This window comes from Cervus elaphus, chromosome 5, assembly GCF_910594005.1.
Source record: "Cervus elaphus chromosome 5, mCerEla1.1, whole genome shotgun sequence".
NCBI classification, from domain to species: Eukaryota; Metazoa; Chordata; class Mammalia; order Artiodactyla; family Cervidae; genus Cervus; species Cervus elaphus.
In genome coordinates, this window is record NC_057819.1 from 3,471,207 (window position 1) to 3,485,044 (window position 13,838).

General features: G+C 40.3%; 1 protein-coding gene across 6 annotated transcripts in view; it reads right to left on the reverse strand.

Moving 5' to 3' along the window:
* Positions 1–6,828: 6,828 nt before the first annotated feature.
* OSBP2 (oxysterol binding protein 2) overlaps positions 6,829–13,838 on the reverse strand; it is a 120,446-nt gene continuing 113,436 nt past the window's right edge. For all 6 annotated transcript variants that reach the window (XM_043901331.1, XM_043901332.1, XM_043901334.1 and 3 more), the window contains 2 exons: positions 8,527–8,753; positions 6,829–8,343 (listed from right to left, as the gene is read on the reverse strand). In XM_043901331.1, the coding sequence (XP_043757266.1) occupies positions 8,201–8,343; positions 8,527–8,753 (370 nt within the window). In that variant the 3' untranslated portion in view covers positions 6,829–8,200. The remainder of the gene's footprint in view (positions 8,344–8,526; positions 8,754–13,838) is intronic.

Sequence of the window (13,838 nt, forward strand, 5' to 3'; positions counted from 1 at the left end):
CTTTGCCAGTATCTCCAGGCCAGTGACTCAATTATTACAGTTATAAATAAGTTTTGATGTCTAGTAGAGCTAGTTGTACCGCCTTTTCTGCTTCAAGAATGTCTTGACTCTTCTTAGTCTTTTATAGTTCTATATAAGTTTTAGAATCATTTTATCAAGGTTCATGAAAAAAGCTTATGGGGGTTTCATTGGAATTGATTGTATGTCATCAGTTTGAGAAAATTGATATCTTTGTAACTCTTTCAAACCAAGAAGATGGTATAACTCTCCATTAATTTAGATCTTTCTTTAGTGTCTTTCAAGAAAGTTTTGTAATTTTCCCTTTAAAAGTCTTATATGTCTTTTGTTATTGTGTGTATACCTATGTATCCTAGGTATCTGATGATTTTTGATGCTATTGTAAATACTTTAAAAACTTCATTTCCTGGTAGTTTGTTGCTAGTGAATAAAAATGTAATTGATATTTATATATTGATTATTCTAATTTATCTTTAGATTCTTGTGGGTTTTCTATGATACATTATTTGGGAGCAATGATAATTTTGCTAGTTCTCATATGTTTTTATTTTTCTTGTCTTACTGTATTGACTAGGACTCCCAATACAGTGTTGAATGTAAAGGATAAAAATGGCTATCTTTTGTTTCCTGTCTCACAAAGAAAGCCTCTTCTCTTTTGGTAGTTTTGTCGTTAATCAGATTAAGGAAATTTCTTTTTATAACTATTTTTAAGTGTTTTTTTTCCCTTTTAAGGATCATGGATGCATGTTGAATTTTATCTCGTGTTCTCTGCATCTGTGGAGATGACCATTCAGTGTTCTTGTTACTGTGGTTAATTTTTCACAGGTTAAACTAACTTTGCACTTCTGGAGTGATTGTAGGTTTTTTATATTGCTCAGTTCAGTTCAGTCACTCGGTCATGTCCAACTCTTTGTGACCCCATGCTAGATTTGTTAATATGTTGCTTTGAATTGTACCAGCCTGTGAATGACACTAGTTTGTAATTTTCCTTTCCTAGTTGGGCTTTGGCGACCAGATTTTACTAGTCTCAAGAAATGAGTTGGGGAACATCTGTCTGGGGATAGTTTCTGTAAGGTTGGTTATTCCTTGGTCAGCTGTGTCTGGAGTTTTGTGTGTTTAATGTGTAAGGCAGTTTTTTTTAACTGATTGAATTTTTTTTTAATGGTTATAATACTATTCAGGTTTTTCTAATTTTTGAGTCAGTTTTTATTTTTCTAGAATTTTGTCTCAATTTTCAAAGATACTGTTACAGAATTGTTCATAACACCCTTAAAATATCTGTAGCATCTCTCTGTCTTCTTTTCACTCCAAATGTTCTTTTTTGGGTTCATCCTTTACTGTCCTTGTCAGTAAACTTTGTCAGTTTTAGTTTTTCTAAGAATCAACTTCAACTTTCTTGGTCCTTTCTATTATGTTTATTTTCTCTTTCATTAAGTTCTGATCTTTATTTCCTAATTTGCCCTTTGGATTTATCCGAATGTTCATTTTCCTACTCAAATTGGATGTTTAGTTCATTATATTTTAGCCTTTGTTCTTTTATAACCTGAGCTCTTAGGCTACAAATTTCCCTCTAAGTACAGCTTTATCTGTGTCCTTTAAGTTTAGATATATAATATTTTATAATTTCTAATTGTATTTTCCGATTTTTGTTTTCTTCTTTGACCCATGAGTTATTTAAAAGTATATTACTTAATGTTCAAACATGGTTCTTTTTTCAAATTATCTTTTTGTTATTTATTTGAACTGTTTTCATTGTGATCTGAGAGTGTGGTCTGTATACCAGTCCTTTGAAACTTGCTGAGGCTTTACAACTGGTCCACGTGTGTGGCTAGTATTCATAAATATTCTGTGTGCATTTCAGAAATAAGTATTTTGCATTTATGTGTGATTCCCTGTATGTGCCCATTATACCAAGCTGTTAATTGTGTTTTGAACCAGCGCTGATATCTTTGTCTGAGACCTCATTACTGGGCAAGATGTGTTGAAGTCTTTGTGATTTGTCTAGTTCTCCTTTTTGATTGTGTCCATTTTACTTTATTTTGAGATAATTAGATGCCTATGAGTTTTAGAACTTTGAATTTTACTTTTTATTATTATAAAGTGGGTATTTTATTTTCTAAAAGTTTACATCTATTAATATTTTTTGCCTTAAGGTCTACCTTGTCGTTATATTTTAGGTGTTTACTTGTAAATAGCATACAGCTGAATTTTGTTTTTATTTTGATATTTTTTGTTCTTACCAGAGCACTTAAGTTACTTAAATTTTGTGTAATTATTATGCATTTGTTATTCACTTATTTTCATCTTCTTATTTGTAATTATTTTTAAAATTTATTTTAATTGGAGGATAATTACAATATTGTGATGGTTTTTGCCATACATCAACATGAATCAGCCACAGGTATACATGTTTCCCCCCATACTGAATCCCCCCCACCAGCTTCCTCCCCACCCTATCCCTCCAGACTGACCTAGAGCACTGGCTTTGGGTGCGCTGCCTCATGCATCCAACTTGTATTGGTCATCTGTTTTACATATGGTAGTATAAATGTTTCAGTGCTATTCTCTCAAATTATCCCACCCTCACCTTCTCCCACTGTGTCCAAAAGTCTCTTCTTTACATCTGTGTCTCCTTTGCTGCCATGCATGTAGGATCATTGTTAGTCTTTATAAAATTCCATATATATATGTGTTAATATACAGTATTTGTCTTTCTCTTTCTGACTTACTTCACTCTGTATAATAGGCTCCAGTTTTATCCACCTCGTTAGGACTGACTCAAGTGCATTCCTTTTTATAGCTGAGTAATATTCCGTTGTGTATATGTACCACAACTTCATTATCCATTCATCTTCTGACAGACATCTAGGTTGCTTCCACGTCCTAGGGCTGCAGTGAACATTGTAAATAGTGCTGCAGTGAACATTGAGGTACATGTGTATCTTTCATTTCTGGTTTCCTCGGGTAGGAAATACGGTGGGTCGTATGGCAGTTCTATTTCCAGTTTTTTAAGGAATCTCCACACTGTTCTCCATAATGGCTGTGCCAGTTTGCATGCCCACCAGTAGTGTAAGAGTGTTCCCTTTTCTCCACCCCCTCTCCAGCATTTATTGTTGGTAGACTTTTTGATGATGGGCATTCTAACCAGCATAAGATGATATCTCATTGTGGTTTTGATTTGCATTTCTGTAATAATGAGCGATGTTGAGCATCTTTTCATGTGTTTATTAGCCATCTGAATGTCTTCTTTAGAGAAATGTCTGTCCACTTTTTGGTTGGGTTGTTCGTTTTTCTGGTATTGAGCTGCTTGTATATTTTGGAGATATTATTTTCTCCCATCCTGAAGGCTGTCTTTTTACCTTGTAGTTTCCTTCATTGTACAAAAGCTTTTAAGTTTAATTAGGTCTCATTTGTTTATTTTTGTTTTTATTTCCAGTACTTTGAGAAGTGGGTCATAGACGCTCTTGCTGTGATTTATGTCGGAGAGTGTTCTATGTTTTCCTTTAAGAGTTTTGTAGTTTCTGGGGTCTTGTATTTAGGTCTTTAATCCATTTTGAGTTTATTTTTGTGTATGGTGTTAAAAAGTATTCTAATTTCATTCTTTTGAGTGTAGTTGACCAGTTTTTCCAGCACCACTTGTTGAGGAGACTGTTTTCGCCATTGTATATTTTTGCCTCCTTTGTCAAAGATAAGGTGTCCATAGATGCATGGATTTATCTCTAGACGTTCTATTTTGTTCCATTGATCTATATTTCTGTCTTTATGCCAGTACCATACTGTCCTGATGACTGTAGCTTTGTAGTATAGTCTGAAGTCAGGAAGGTTGATTCCTCCAGTTCCATTCTTCAAGATTACTTTGGCTATTCGAGGTCTTTTGTGTTTCCATACAAATTGTGAAATTATTTCTTCTAGTTCTGTGAAAAATGCCATTGGTAGTTAGATAGGGATGCATTGAATGTATAGATTGCTTTAGCTAGTATACTCATTTTCACTATATTGATTCTTCCAATCCACAAACATGGTATATTTCTCCATATATTTGTGTCATCTTTGATTTCTTCCATCAGTGTTTTATAGTTTTCTACATACAGGTCTTTTGTTTCTTTAGGTAAATTTATTCCTGAGTATTTTATTCTTTGCATTGCAATGGTGAATTGGATTGTTTCCTTAATTTCTCTTTCTTATTTTTCATTGTTCGTGTATAGGAATGCAAGGAATTTCTGTGTATTAATTTCATACCCTGCAACTTTACCATATTCATGGTTTTTCCACCTTATCTACATTTCTTTTTCCTCTTCTTTCCTTTCAATTAACTGAAAATTTCTTCCCCACATACAGTGTTCTTCCTGTATTTTAGAAATGTAATATTCCTATTTTTCTATATGTTTTACATAGTACTTAACTCATCAAAGTCTAACTCTATAAGCCATTTTATATTGCTTTAATAAGATATTTTGTTAATGTCTTTATTTTGCTTTGGTTCCTGAAATATATTTTCACTGGGAATACTAACATTTTCTCCTCTACTTTGGAGCAGTCACTTCACTGTTTTCTGGCTTTCTTTGGTGGTCAGAAGAAGTAAACTCTCTGATCAGTGCTCGTTGAGAGTATCCCCCACCCAGATTTGGGTCCTTTTAAAATCTTGTTTTAATCGTCTTGCAATTTCACTATATTTTATTTAGCTGTGGATGTCTTTTTATTTATTCTGACTGGGATTTGCTGGAATTGACTCTGTATTGTATATTGGTGTTTCTTGTTAAAAAGTTGATCTTTTTAGTCGTTAACAGAGTGCTTCTGTTCCATTTTGATTAGACATACATGGGACGTTTTCTCTTTATCCTCCATGTCTCATGTTTTTCACCTCTTTGTGCATCTGTGCTGTTTTCTGGATAGTTTCCACAGATTGCACTTCCATGTCATTAATATTCTCTTTGTGTGTAGTCTCCTATAAATTTATTCATTATCTTTAGTAATTTTAAAAAATTTTTGTAAGTTCTCTGTTAAGTATTTTTGAATGCTTTTAACTTCATTTTCAAGCCACCTGTTACTAGAAATACATTAAACATGTTTATTTTATACTGTGTCTTGTTAATTTCACTATACTGAGGAGTTTTGTTATGTCTGATTCTGCTGTTATTTTTGTAGGCCATTGCTTATGCCTATTTGTGGTTGTATTTCCCTGTGTGTTTGGAGATGTTAATACTGTGAGCTGCTCATTTTCCTTGCAGTTTTATGTCTGGGGTTCCATAAGGCCTGGAATGAAGGAGAGAGCCTCTAGAGAGGATTTGCTTCTCTCCTGTGACTGAGGACATTGCCAGTGTGGGACCATGCTGTATTCTCTACTAGAAGTTTCCTTGGACCATCCTGATAACATTTGGGCTGTGAAGCCAAGTGAGAGTCTACTCCTGATTATACATCCCTAGATTCTTTTTCCTGCTTTGCTTACGACTGACCTTTAAGACAAGCAATTTTCCTTGCTTTCGTTGATCAGAAATTATTGATTCCCCATCATATTGAAAGTGTAGCCCTATGGGGGCCCAGCTTGAGGAAGAGTATTCCCTACTGGATGCTCTATATCAGGCAGGTCCTTTGAGGCAGTGAAAACAGGCTCAGTGGCGTCAGTAGCTGGCTGAGAAGCAGGCTTCAGAGCTCTGATCTCCCGATTTCCACACCCGCTTAATTCTTGGCAGGAGGATTCCTTATACTTCTTCTAGCTCATGGATGCATTTAAGATGTTTTAAAGTTTTACCCAGCATGTCTAGTTTTCCACAAAGGATTATCCAGGCACCTAGTCTACCATCCAGAAGGAGAAGTCCTTCTTGAACTGGTTGGTATAATGAATGACTTACAACTAAAAACTTTAACGATTTTGCCCCATTCCTGCATTTCTGTGTAAAACCAGCTTGGGCATGTGCTTACGAATTTGGAGTATCAGTTTTTTTGTATGTAGCTAGCTTTTACGTATGTTGGAGAAGGAGATGGCAGCCCATCCAGTGTTCTTGCCTGGATAATCCCGTGGACAGAGGAGCCTGGTGGGCTCCAGTCCATGGGGTCTCAAGAATCAGACACGACTGAGTGACTAAACCACCACCACCAGCTTTTATGTGCTGTTGACATTTGGACACATGAAGACTCTGTTCTTAAAGTCCATTCCCTCTCCTAGCAGATCCTCCTCCCCTGCCTCCTGGTCAAGCCATCCTGGGGTTGCCTCATCCCTGCCCTTCTCTCCAGTGAGAGCTGCCCCTCCAGCAGCTTGGCCAGGACTCACTGGTGCCTGCCTCCCCACAGATGGAAAGGAAGGTGCTGTGTGTGGTTGCCAGTCTTGGATCCCACAGCACTGGGGTGTTGTGACAGATGACTGGCACCTGGTTCTACCCTCGTGGCACCCTGCCTGACTCCCTCCTCTCACCTGGAAATGCCGGCAGTGGGAGCACCACCCACTGGGCCAGACCAGCCACTCTTGGTTGGGTCCCAAGAGCTAGTGATCCAAGTTGCTTGGCAACCTGGGGCAACAAAGTGTCCCAGGTAATGGTTGTTGAGCAGCCCTAGAACTCACCAGGGCCAGTGTTCCTGTGGAGAGTGGTGAGGGCCTTGCCTTGGCCCCAGGCCAAATGGCGACTGTCTGCTGGGTGCCGCGTCAGTCCTCCGCAGCCTTCCTCCCCAGACCTTGTCTCACCAGGGCTTCTGCCCCCTTGCCCCATCCAGGCCAACGCTCCTCCCCTGGGCCACCTGTGGGCTGTCCCCTGCTCTCCTGTGTCGGCCTTGTTTCACCCAGTCGTGGACAGATGCAGGGACAGGGCCATGGAAAACTCCAAATCCAAGGTTATTTTTATTACTGGTCAGAAGGTGCTCACTCACAAACAGTTCTGCAAAGAGGAACATTGAACAACTCTGCCACAGTCTGTGTGGGGCCGCCTGCCCACCCTCTAGTGGGCACCCTAAGGCATTTCATATGTTGGTGTTTTCACTTTTGTATTTTTATAAAAACAGAACCAGTGCTGGAGTAGAAAGTAAAACCCTGTGATGAATTTTCAGGATCAAACCAAAGTGTGAAAGGTTGGAATAGGAGTTCTGAGGGGCTGGGACAGTGGCCACAGGGGTCCAGTCCCATCACCCCCCCTCGGTTGGCAGAAGCCACTGGGAGGGGGTTTGAGGAGAGGGTGGGGCATCACTGAGAGAAAGGCCAAACTCAGACAGGAGCAGCCTGTCTTCATTATTTTTTCACTTCTATATACCATAGAAATTTAAGCAAAATAGCTATTTTATATATATTTATATCTCATATATATAAACCAGGCAAATAAAGAGTTCAGGGGTGCTGACATGGGGTACCCCAGAGGCGGGACGCTGGGTTCTCGGGTGCCCAGGCCACCAGCCCAGGCTGGGCCGAGGCTTGGTTCTTATTGCTGACTTGGGTATGGTTCTGTGGCGGGAGCACCTGCAGGTCCGCCAGGCCCCTCGGGGCTGGGGAGCAGCCCAGGTGGCTGGGGTCCACAGGGGCGTTTGTCCTCAGACCCACATGGCGGCCCCTCAGGGCCCCTTCCCAACTGTGGGTGGGGCTGCAGCTCCAGAGACTTGTGCTCTCCTGGTTCCCTTCTCTGGGGGTCCTGGGCTTCTGGGGGGCCGGCAGCTCGGAGACAAAGGGCCTTGCTGTTTGAGCTGCAGGGTGCTCCTGACTCTAAAGGGTCTGGCTTCCTGATGTCTTACAGAGAAGGGGCTCTTGCCAGGACACTCGTGTGGCAAGAAAGCACACCGAGCAAGTTGCCCACCAAGTGCTGTACTGAAAGTGTTCATTAAACATCTCGGCTGAAAAGAAATGGGAGGGAACTTTTTCTAAAAAACTCGGAAGTGGCTCCCTGGGAGGGGCCGGTTCCTCCCTGGGGGGCTGGTGACTGAGGCAGCCCAGGGCCTGGACCAGCCTGCCTGAGTTGTGGAAACGAGCTGGGGGCCCCAGGGGGGCCCCAGTCAGTGATGAAGGGGGGTGGGCGACCCGGGGCACCTGGGGGCTTGAGAGAACCCGGGTCAGCACTTCCTCCTTCCAAGTTGAGAGCCCCAAAAAAGTGTTATTAAAAAACAGAAGGGAAAGGTGGGGTGGGCGGGCCACTGAGTGCTGAATTGAGTGCATTAGACGGGAGGTGGAGCAGGCTCTGCAGGCGCCTGTATTTGCGGGAGGGCGTGGTGCTCAGAAGATGTTGGGGCACAGGTGCCAGTCCTGCTTTTCCTTGGCCTCCCAGTAGCCGCCCTTGTACACGCAGGCCATCTCCCCGGTCAGCGGGTCCAGCTTCTTCTCGAACCACAGTGGCACATACACTTCGGCCTCCTTCTCTGCTGGGCGGCACGGCGGGGGGCGGGGGTGGGCGATGCGTGCACCCGGGAAAGCCACTCCCTGTCTCCCTCCCCGCTGCTGGGATGCCCCCGCCTCTCCCACACCCCTTCCTGCCCCCAGCTCCTCCCAGCCCCTGGGAGACCCCGTGGCCTCTCCCGCCGGCCGCTCTCCCCGCGGCTCACCTTCGTCCACCCCGCAGCCGCGGGAGCAGGCCTCCAGCCGCCGGCGCCGGTTGACGCGCTGCTTCTCCTCCAGCCGCTGCTTCTCCGTGTTGGCCTCGTCCCAGTGGCCCTTCTCCATGAGCCGCTGGTCCGGCCGCAGGCGGCTGTCTGTGGGCGCCACCCCCTCCTCGTGCTCGTTGAGAGTCAGGGCCAGTTCGGAGAAGTAGTACATGTTCTCCGCGTTGTCCCTGCGGGGTCCCGTGGGAGGAGCAGTCAGGACATACTCGGTCACCTCTGCTTCCCCTCCTGTGTGTCCACCCGCTGAACCCCCAGACGCAGCCTGGCGGCCACCTCACCCCTTCCTCCCTGCATCTTGCAGGCTCCACCGACCTGCATCTGTTCTGCTACCTTACACTTCTCTGGGAACTTGCCCCTTTCATCTAATTTTTCATGTTATCTGCCTGAAGTGTTTTATAATGTCACACCTCCTTTAATGTGTGTGTGAAAGCATGTCCTATGCTGCTTTTTTGAAGCCTTAAAAGAAGCAGCACGTACTGCTGCTTTTCTGGACCTCAGGCGTTTTGGATTAGTCTGATACTTGGCACACTGGTCCTTACATGGCCTGCTTGTATTAATGCAACCTTCCCACCTAACCAAAAAGTAGGATCCTACAAGATCTACATGTAACCGTAGGGAAGACTCACCAGTCCACTCCCTTCTCTGGTAGCCACTTCTCCTGGGTTTATCAGTCCTTTGCTTTCCTTTTAGTACAATTTTATTGCATCTTTGTGTAGTCTTAAGTGTGTATGTATGTCTCTTATGTATTTTAGTCACTTGTTTTTAAGTATAAAAAGAATGTCATGATATATATAACCTTCTGGGACTTGCTTTTTTAGACTTAATATTACTAAGATTTAACTATATCGTATGTTGCTGTTCATTTGTTTCATCTACTGTAAATACTGCACTATGTGAATATACTGGTTACTCATCCTATAAATTTGGGTTGTTTCAGTTGTTTCCAAGTTTTTGCTTTGGAGTAATCTTACGCATGTTTCTTGTTATACACTTACAGGAATTCTCTTGAGTACCTAAAAGTGGGATTTCTGGGCTGCAGAGTTTGTGATGTCCTTCTTTAGGAGGTAAGGTCACACTGCTTTCCATCATGGTCCTACCAGCTCACACTCCCACCAGTGATGTATAAGAGATACTGTGGATCCACATCTTCAACACTTGATATCACCAGACTTTTCATTTTTTTCAAATCAAACGATGGTAAAACTGCATATCTCATATGGTTTTGATTTGCATTTCCCTGATTACTAATGATGTTGATAATATTCATATGATGACTGGCCATGTTTCTTTTTCTGCGAAATTCTTGTTAATGACCCTTGCACTTGCCTTGCACATTTTTTTGCTTTATTAGTTAGGAGTTTTTAAGCTTTTTATTATTTAGTTTCTGCTGTGCTGGGTCTTGGCCGCTCTAGGTGCGGCAAGCAGGGGCCGCTCTCCAGGTGCGGGGCTTCTCACTGCCTCGGTTTCTCTGGCTGTGGAGCACAGCTGCTGGGCGCCGGAGCACAGGCTCAGCAGTTGTGCACGGACTTGGTTGCATGTCCGGGATCTTCCCAGACCAGGGATTGAACCCATGTCTCCTGCATTGGTGGGAGGATTCTTTACCACTGACTCACCAGGGAAGCCCTAGGTAGATCATCTTTATGTATTCTTTTTTAAATTATTATTTTTAATTGGAGTAGAATACGTACGTATTCTTAATACTAATTGTCAGGTGTATATATTGTGATTACTTTCTCCAAGTTTATTGTCTTTTCACTTTCTTTAAATCATCTTTTAATGAGCAAATTTCTTTTAATGAACAAAAGTTTAATTGAATACATCAGTGTTATTGTCTTACTTAATATGTAGTTCCTTAAGTTTTAGAAGATACTCATCTATATTTTCTACTGAGAGTTTAACTGACTGTTTAACAGTTAAGTCAGACTTAATACTTATTCTGAGTCCTTTATTTGGAGCTGACTTTTGTTACAATGTGAGGGAGAGAGTCACTTAATCTTTTTCTGTACGGATAACCATTTTCTCTAGATCCTTTTAGTGGATGGTGCCATCTTTCCACGGATAGGATAATGCCACCTTTGTTATGGAGCCAAGATACATACATATCCAGGGTGCTGTTTCCAGGCTCACTATTCTGTTAAACTACAGCTTCAAAATAAGTCCTGGGGTTAGGACTTAGGGCAAGTCCTCTTTTTTCTGGTCTTCTTTAGAAATATCCTGGCCCTTTATTCTTTAATATAAATTTGAAAATCATAATATCAAGTTCCATGAATAGTTCAGTATTGGGATTTTGCTTATTTGCTGACTCTGTGTGTGCTAAGTCACTGAAGTTGTATCCGACTCTTTGTGCTGGCGTGGACTGTGGCCCGCTAGGCCTCTCTGTCCGTGGGATTCTCCAGGCAAGGGTGGTGAGGTTGCCATGCCCTCCTCCAGGGTATCTTCCCAAGTCAGGGATTGAACCCATGTCTCTCGTGTCTCCTGCATTGGCATGTGGGTTCTTTACCACTGAACCACCGGGAAAATCACTATTGGGATTTTGTTTGATTTACTGACTCTTTAGATCATGACATTTTTATAAATATTTAGTCTTTCTACCCGTGAACATGGTATCTTTCTCCATTCATTAAGCTCTTTCTTGATATCTCAGCAGAGTTTTATGCTTTTCTCTATAGAGGTCTTACAAATATTGTAAAATTTACCACAAGGTCCTTGATATTCTCTGATATGATAATTGGCGTCTTCTCTTAAATTGTACTTTCAGGTTGTCTTCTTTTAGTGTGTAGAAATGCAACTGACTTTTGCATGTTAATCTTATGTTGAGGCACATAAGATGCTTTTTCTGTATCTGTTTAGATCAGTTAATGTAACAAATTTATTTATGGGTTTTCTAGTATAAAATCATCCTTGTGTACCCAGGATAAACCCAAAATATGATTGCAGAATGTTTTTGTTTTGTTTTGTTTTGAATACTGTTGGATTTTCTGATGTGTCATTTTGGGATTGTGCTTATCCACGAGTGAAAAAGGGTTTATTATTGTGTTCCTACTGCTCTTTTATCCTAATTTGTTACTAGCTATCTATATTTGCCTCACAGTATAATAAAATATTTCTTCTTTTTTCTATGGTCTGGAAGATTTTGTGTAAAATTGGGATATTTATTTATTTCTTGAAAACTTGGTAGAATTCACCAAGTGACTCGGGCTTTGTGTTTGCCCTGTAGGAATTTTTTAACCATAGCTTCAGTATCTTTACTTGTAGGACTGTTCATGCTTTTTTATTTCTAGACTCAGTTCTACAAGAAAAATTGTATTTAGAAAAAATATATTTTCTAAAAATTTTTCTTTCCAGTCTGAATTTTAATGATCTCTCTATACTTTAAATATAATAAGCATAATGAAACATTAATAATACGTATTTCTATATTCTCTTGATCAGTCTTGCCAGTAGTTTTCTGTTTATTTTTTCCCTCAAAGATCTACTTTTTAAACTTTATTTTACTTCTACTATATTTTGTTTTTTCTTCCAGTGTGTATGTTGAACTTTCCCTAATTTCTTAGAATGAGAGAGACTTTATAAGCTTATATACCTATTTAAGGCAAAAATTTCCTTTCAAGCACTGCCTTTGGTACATCCAGCCAGTTTTGTTTTTTTTTCCTCAGAAGCATTTAAAACTTCCCATTCTAATTTATTATTTTCCCCATGAGTTACTTAGCAACTTAAATTTTTTTTCCAAATATGTGGGGACTTTTTGACATATTGTGTATAACTTTTTATTTGTCTTATCACAGATTGTGGTCTGTGTGCCACCCTCTGTACATTTGTTGAGGCTTTCTTTTTAGTGCACAATTGATTTTTGCATAAGTTCTGTGTATGTTTGAGAAAAAGCATGTTGTCTCTTGTAGCCATAACTATATGTATATCCTGTGGCTTTTTGCTCTCCACTTTGCTGGGTTTTGTTTCCCCACTTAACTCTCAACAAGTGAGAGGAGTGTATTGAAATCTCTGTCTCCACTGTGGTTTGATCCAAATGGATCGATCCATTTCCCCCTTTCCTGTCAGTATGTACTTTGTGTATTTTTGAGGCCCTTTCACTACATGCATACTGTCTGTATCATGCATACTGTTTATATCTTCTCAAAGAACTCAATCTTTTATCATGTAGCGACTCTTCCATTCCTGATAATGCTCTTGCCTGTTTTTACCTGATAATAACACAGCTGTTATAGTTTTTTTGGTTAGTGTTTATCTTTTACTTTCAGTCTTTGCCCATCTTCATACTTTGGACCTTTCTTAGAAGGTGCACGCATCTGGATTTTTAAAAATTCAGCCAGTATTTTGCTTTGTAACTAGTATTTCATCTATATATTATGCTTTCTGTGTTAACTGTTTTTATTTGCCTTTCTTTTTAAAAAAATATTTTAAGTGATTTAAAAATCTTCTGTCGGTCTCTGCCTTCACATCCCTTGGTGTCCTTTGTCTCCCCAAAGCCCATCGTGTTAACATCATCTACACTCTTTAATTCTGGATTATTGTGGGAATATTTTCTCTTTTTTTCTTTGGTCTTAGTAATTACTTCCACACACACAATCTTTTACTTCATGTAATGTACTATAGCACCTTCTGGATTTTTCCCTCCCCCTTTTAAAGTTAATGTCCAATACGGTTTTCTTTGTGGGTTTTTGTGTGCCAGAACTTTTGGGGCTGTTCACCTGAGAATTTTTTTTTTTTTAATCACAGCCTCATATTTGAATGATAGCTCGACTGGACAAAAACTTTCACCTTCTAATTTCATTCCCATCATTACTTTGAAAATATTACTCCAACATTGGCTGTTAAAAAAATCTGATGTCAATTTGATTTTTCATTCTCTACTGAAATCTTCTCTATTGGGAAGCTATTAGAATTTTCTCCTTGGTATTCTTAGTTTTCATTATAGTGTGATCTAGGCAGAAGTTTTTCTTTATTTTTTGTTTCTGGAATGCTAATGGGCCCTTTAAACCCAAGGTCTTTCATGTCTTCATTTTTATACGGGGAAATTTATCTCCATTATTTCTTTCAACTATTTCTCTCTTCTTTCTATTTTTCTTTTTCTTCCTTTCCTTCTGGGATTCCAAGTAAGCATTAATTTCGTGGTTAATCTAGGAATTACAATATACATAGTTGACATAATCAGAAGTTAGTGTGCATCTTGAACCTCCTCTTGGGTAGCAGAAGGGCCTTTGAAAATTTTCCTTCCCGTTAATCCTTCCCTGGGCTTC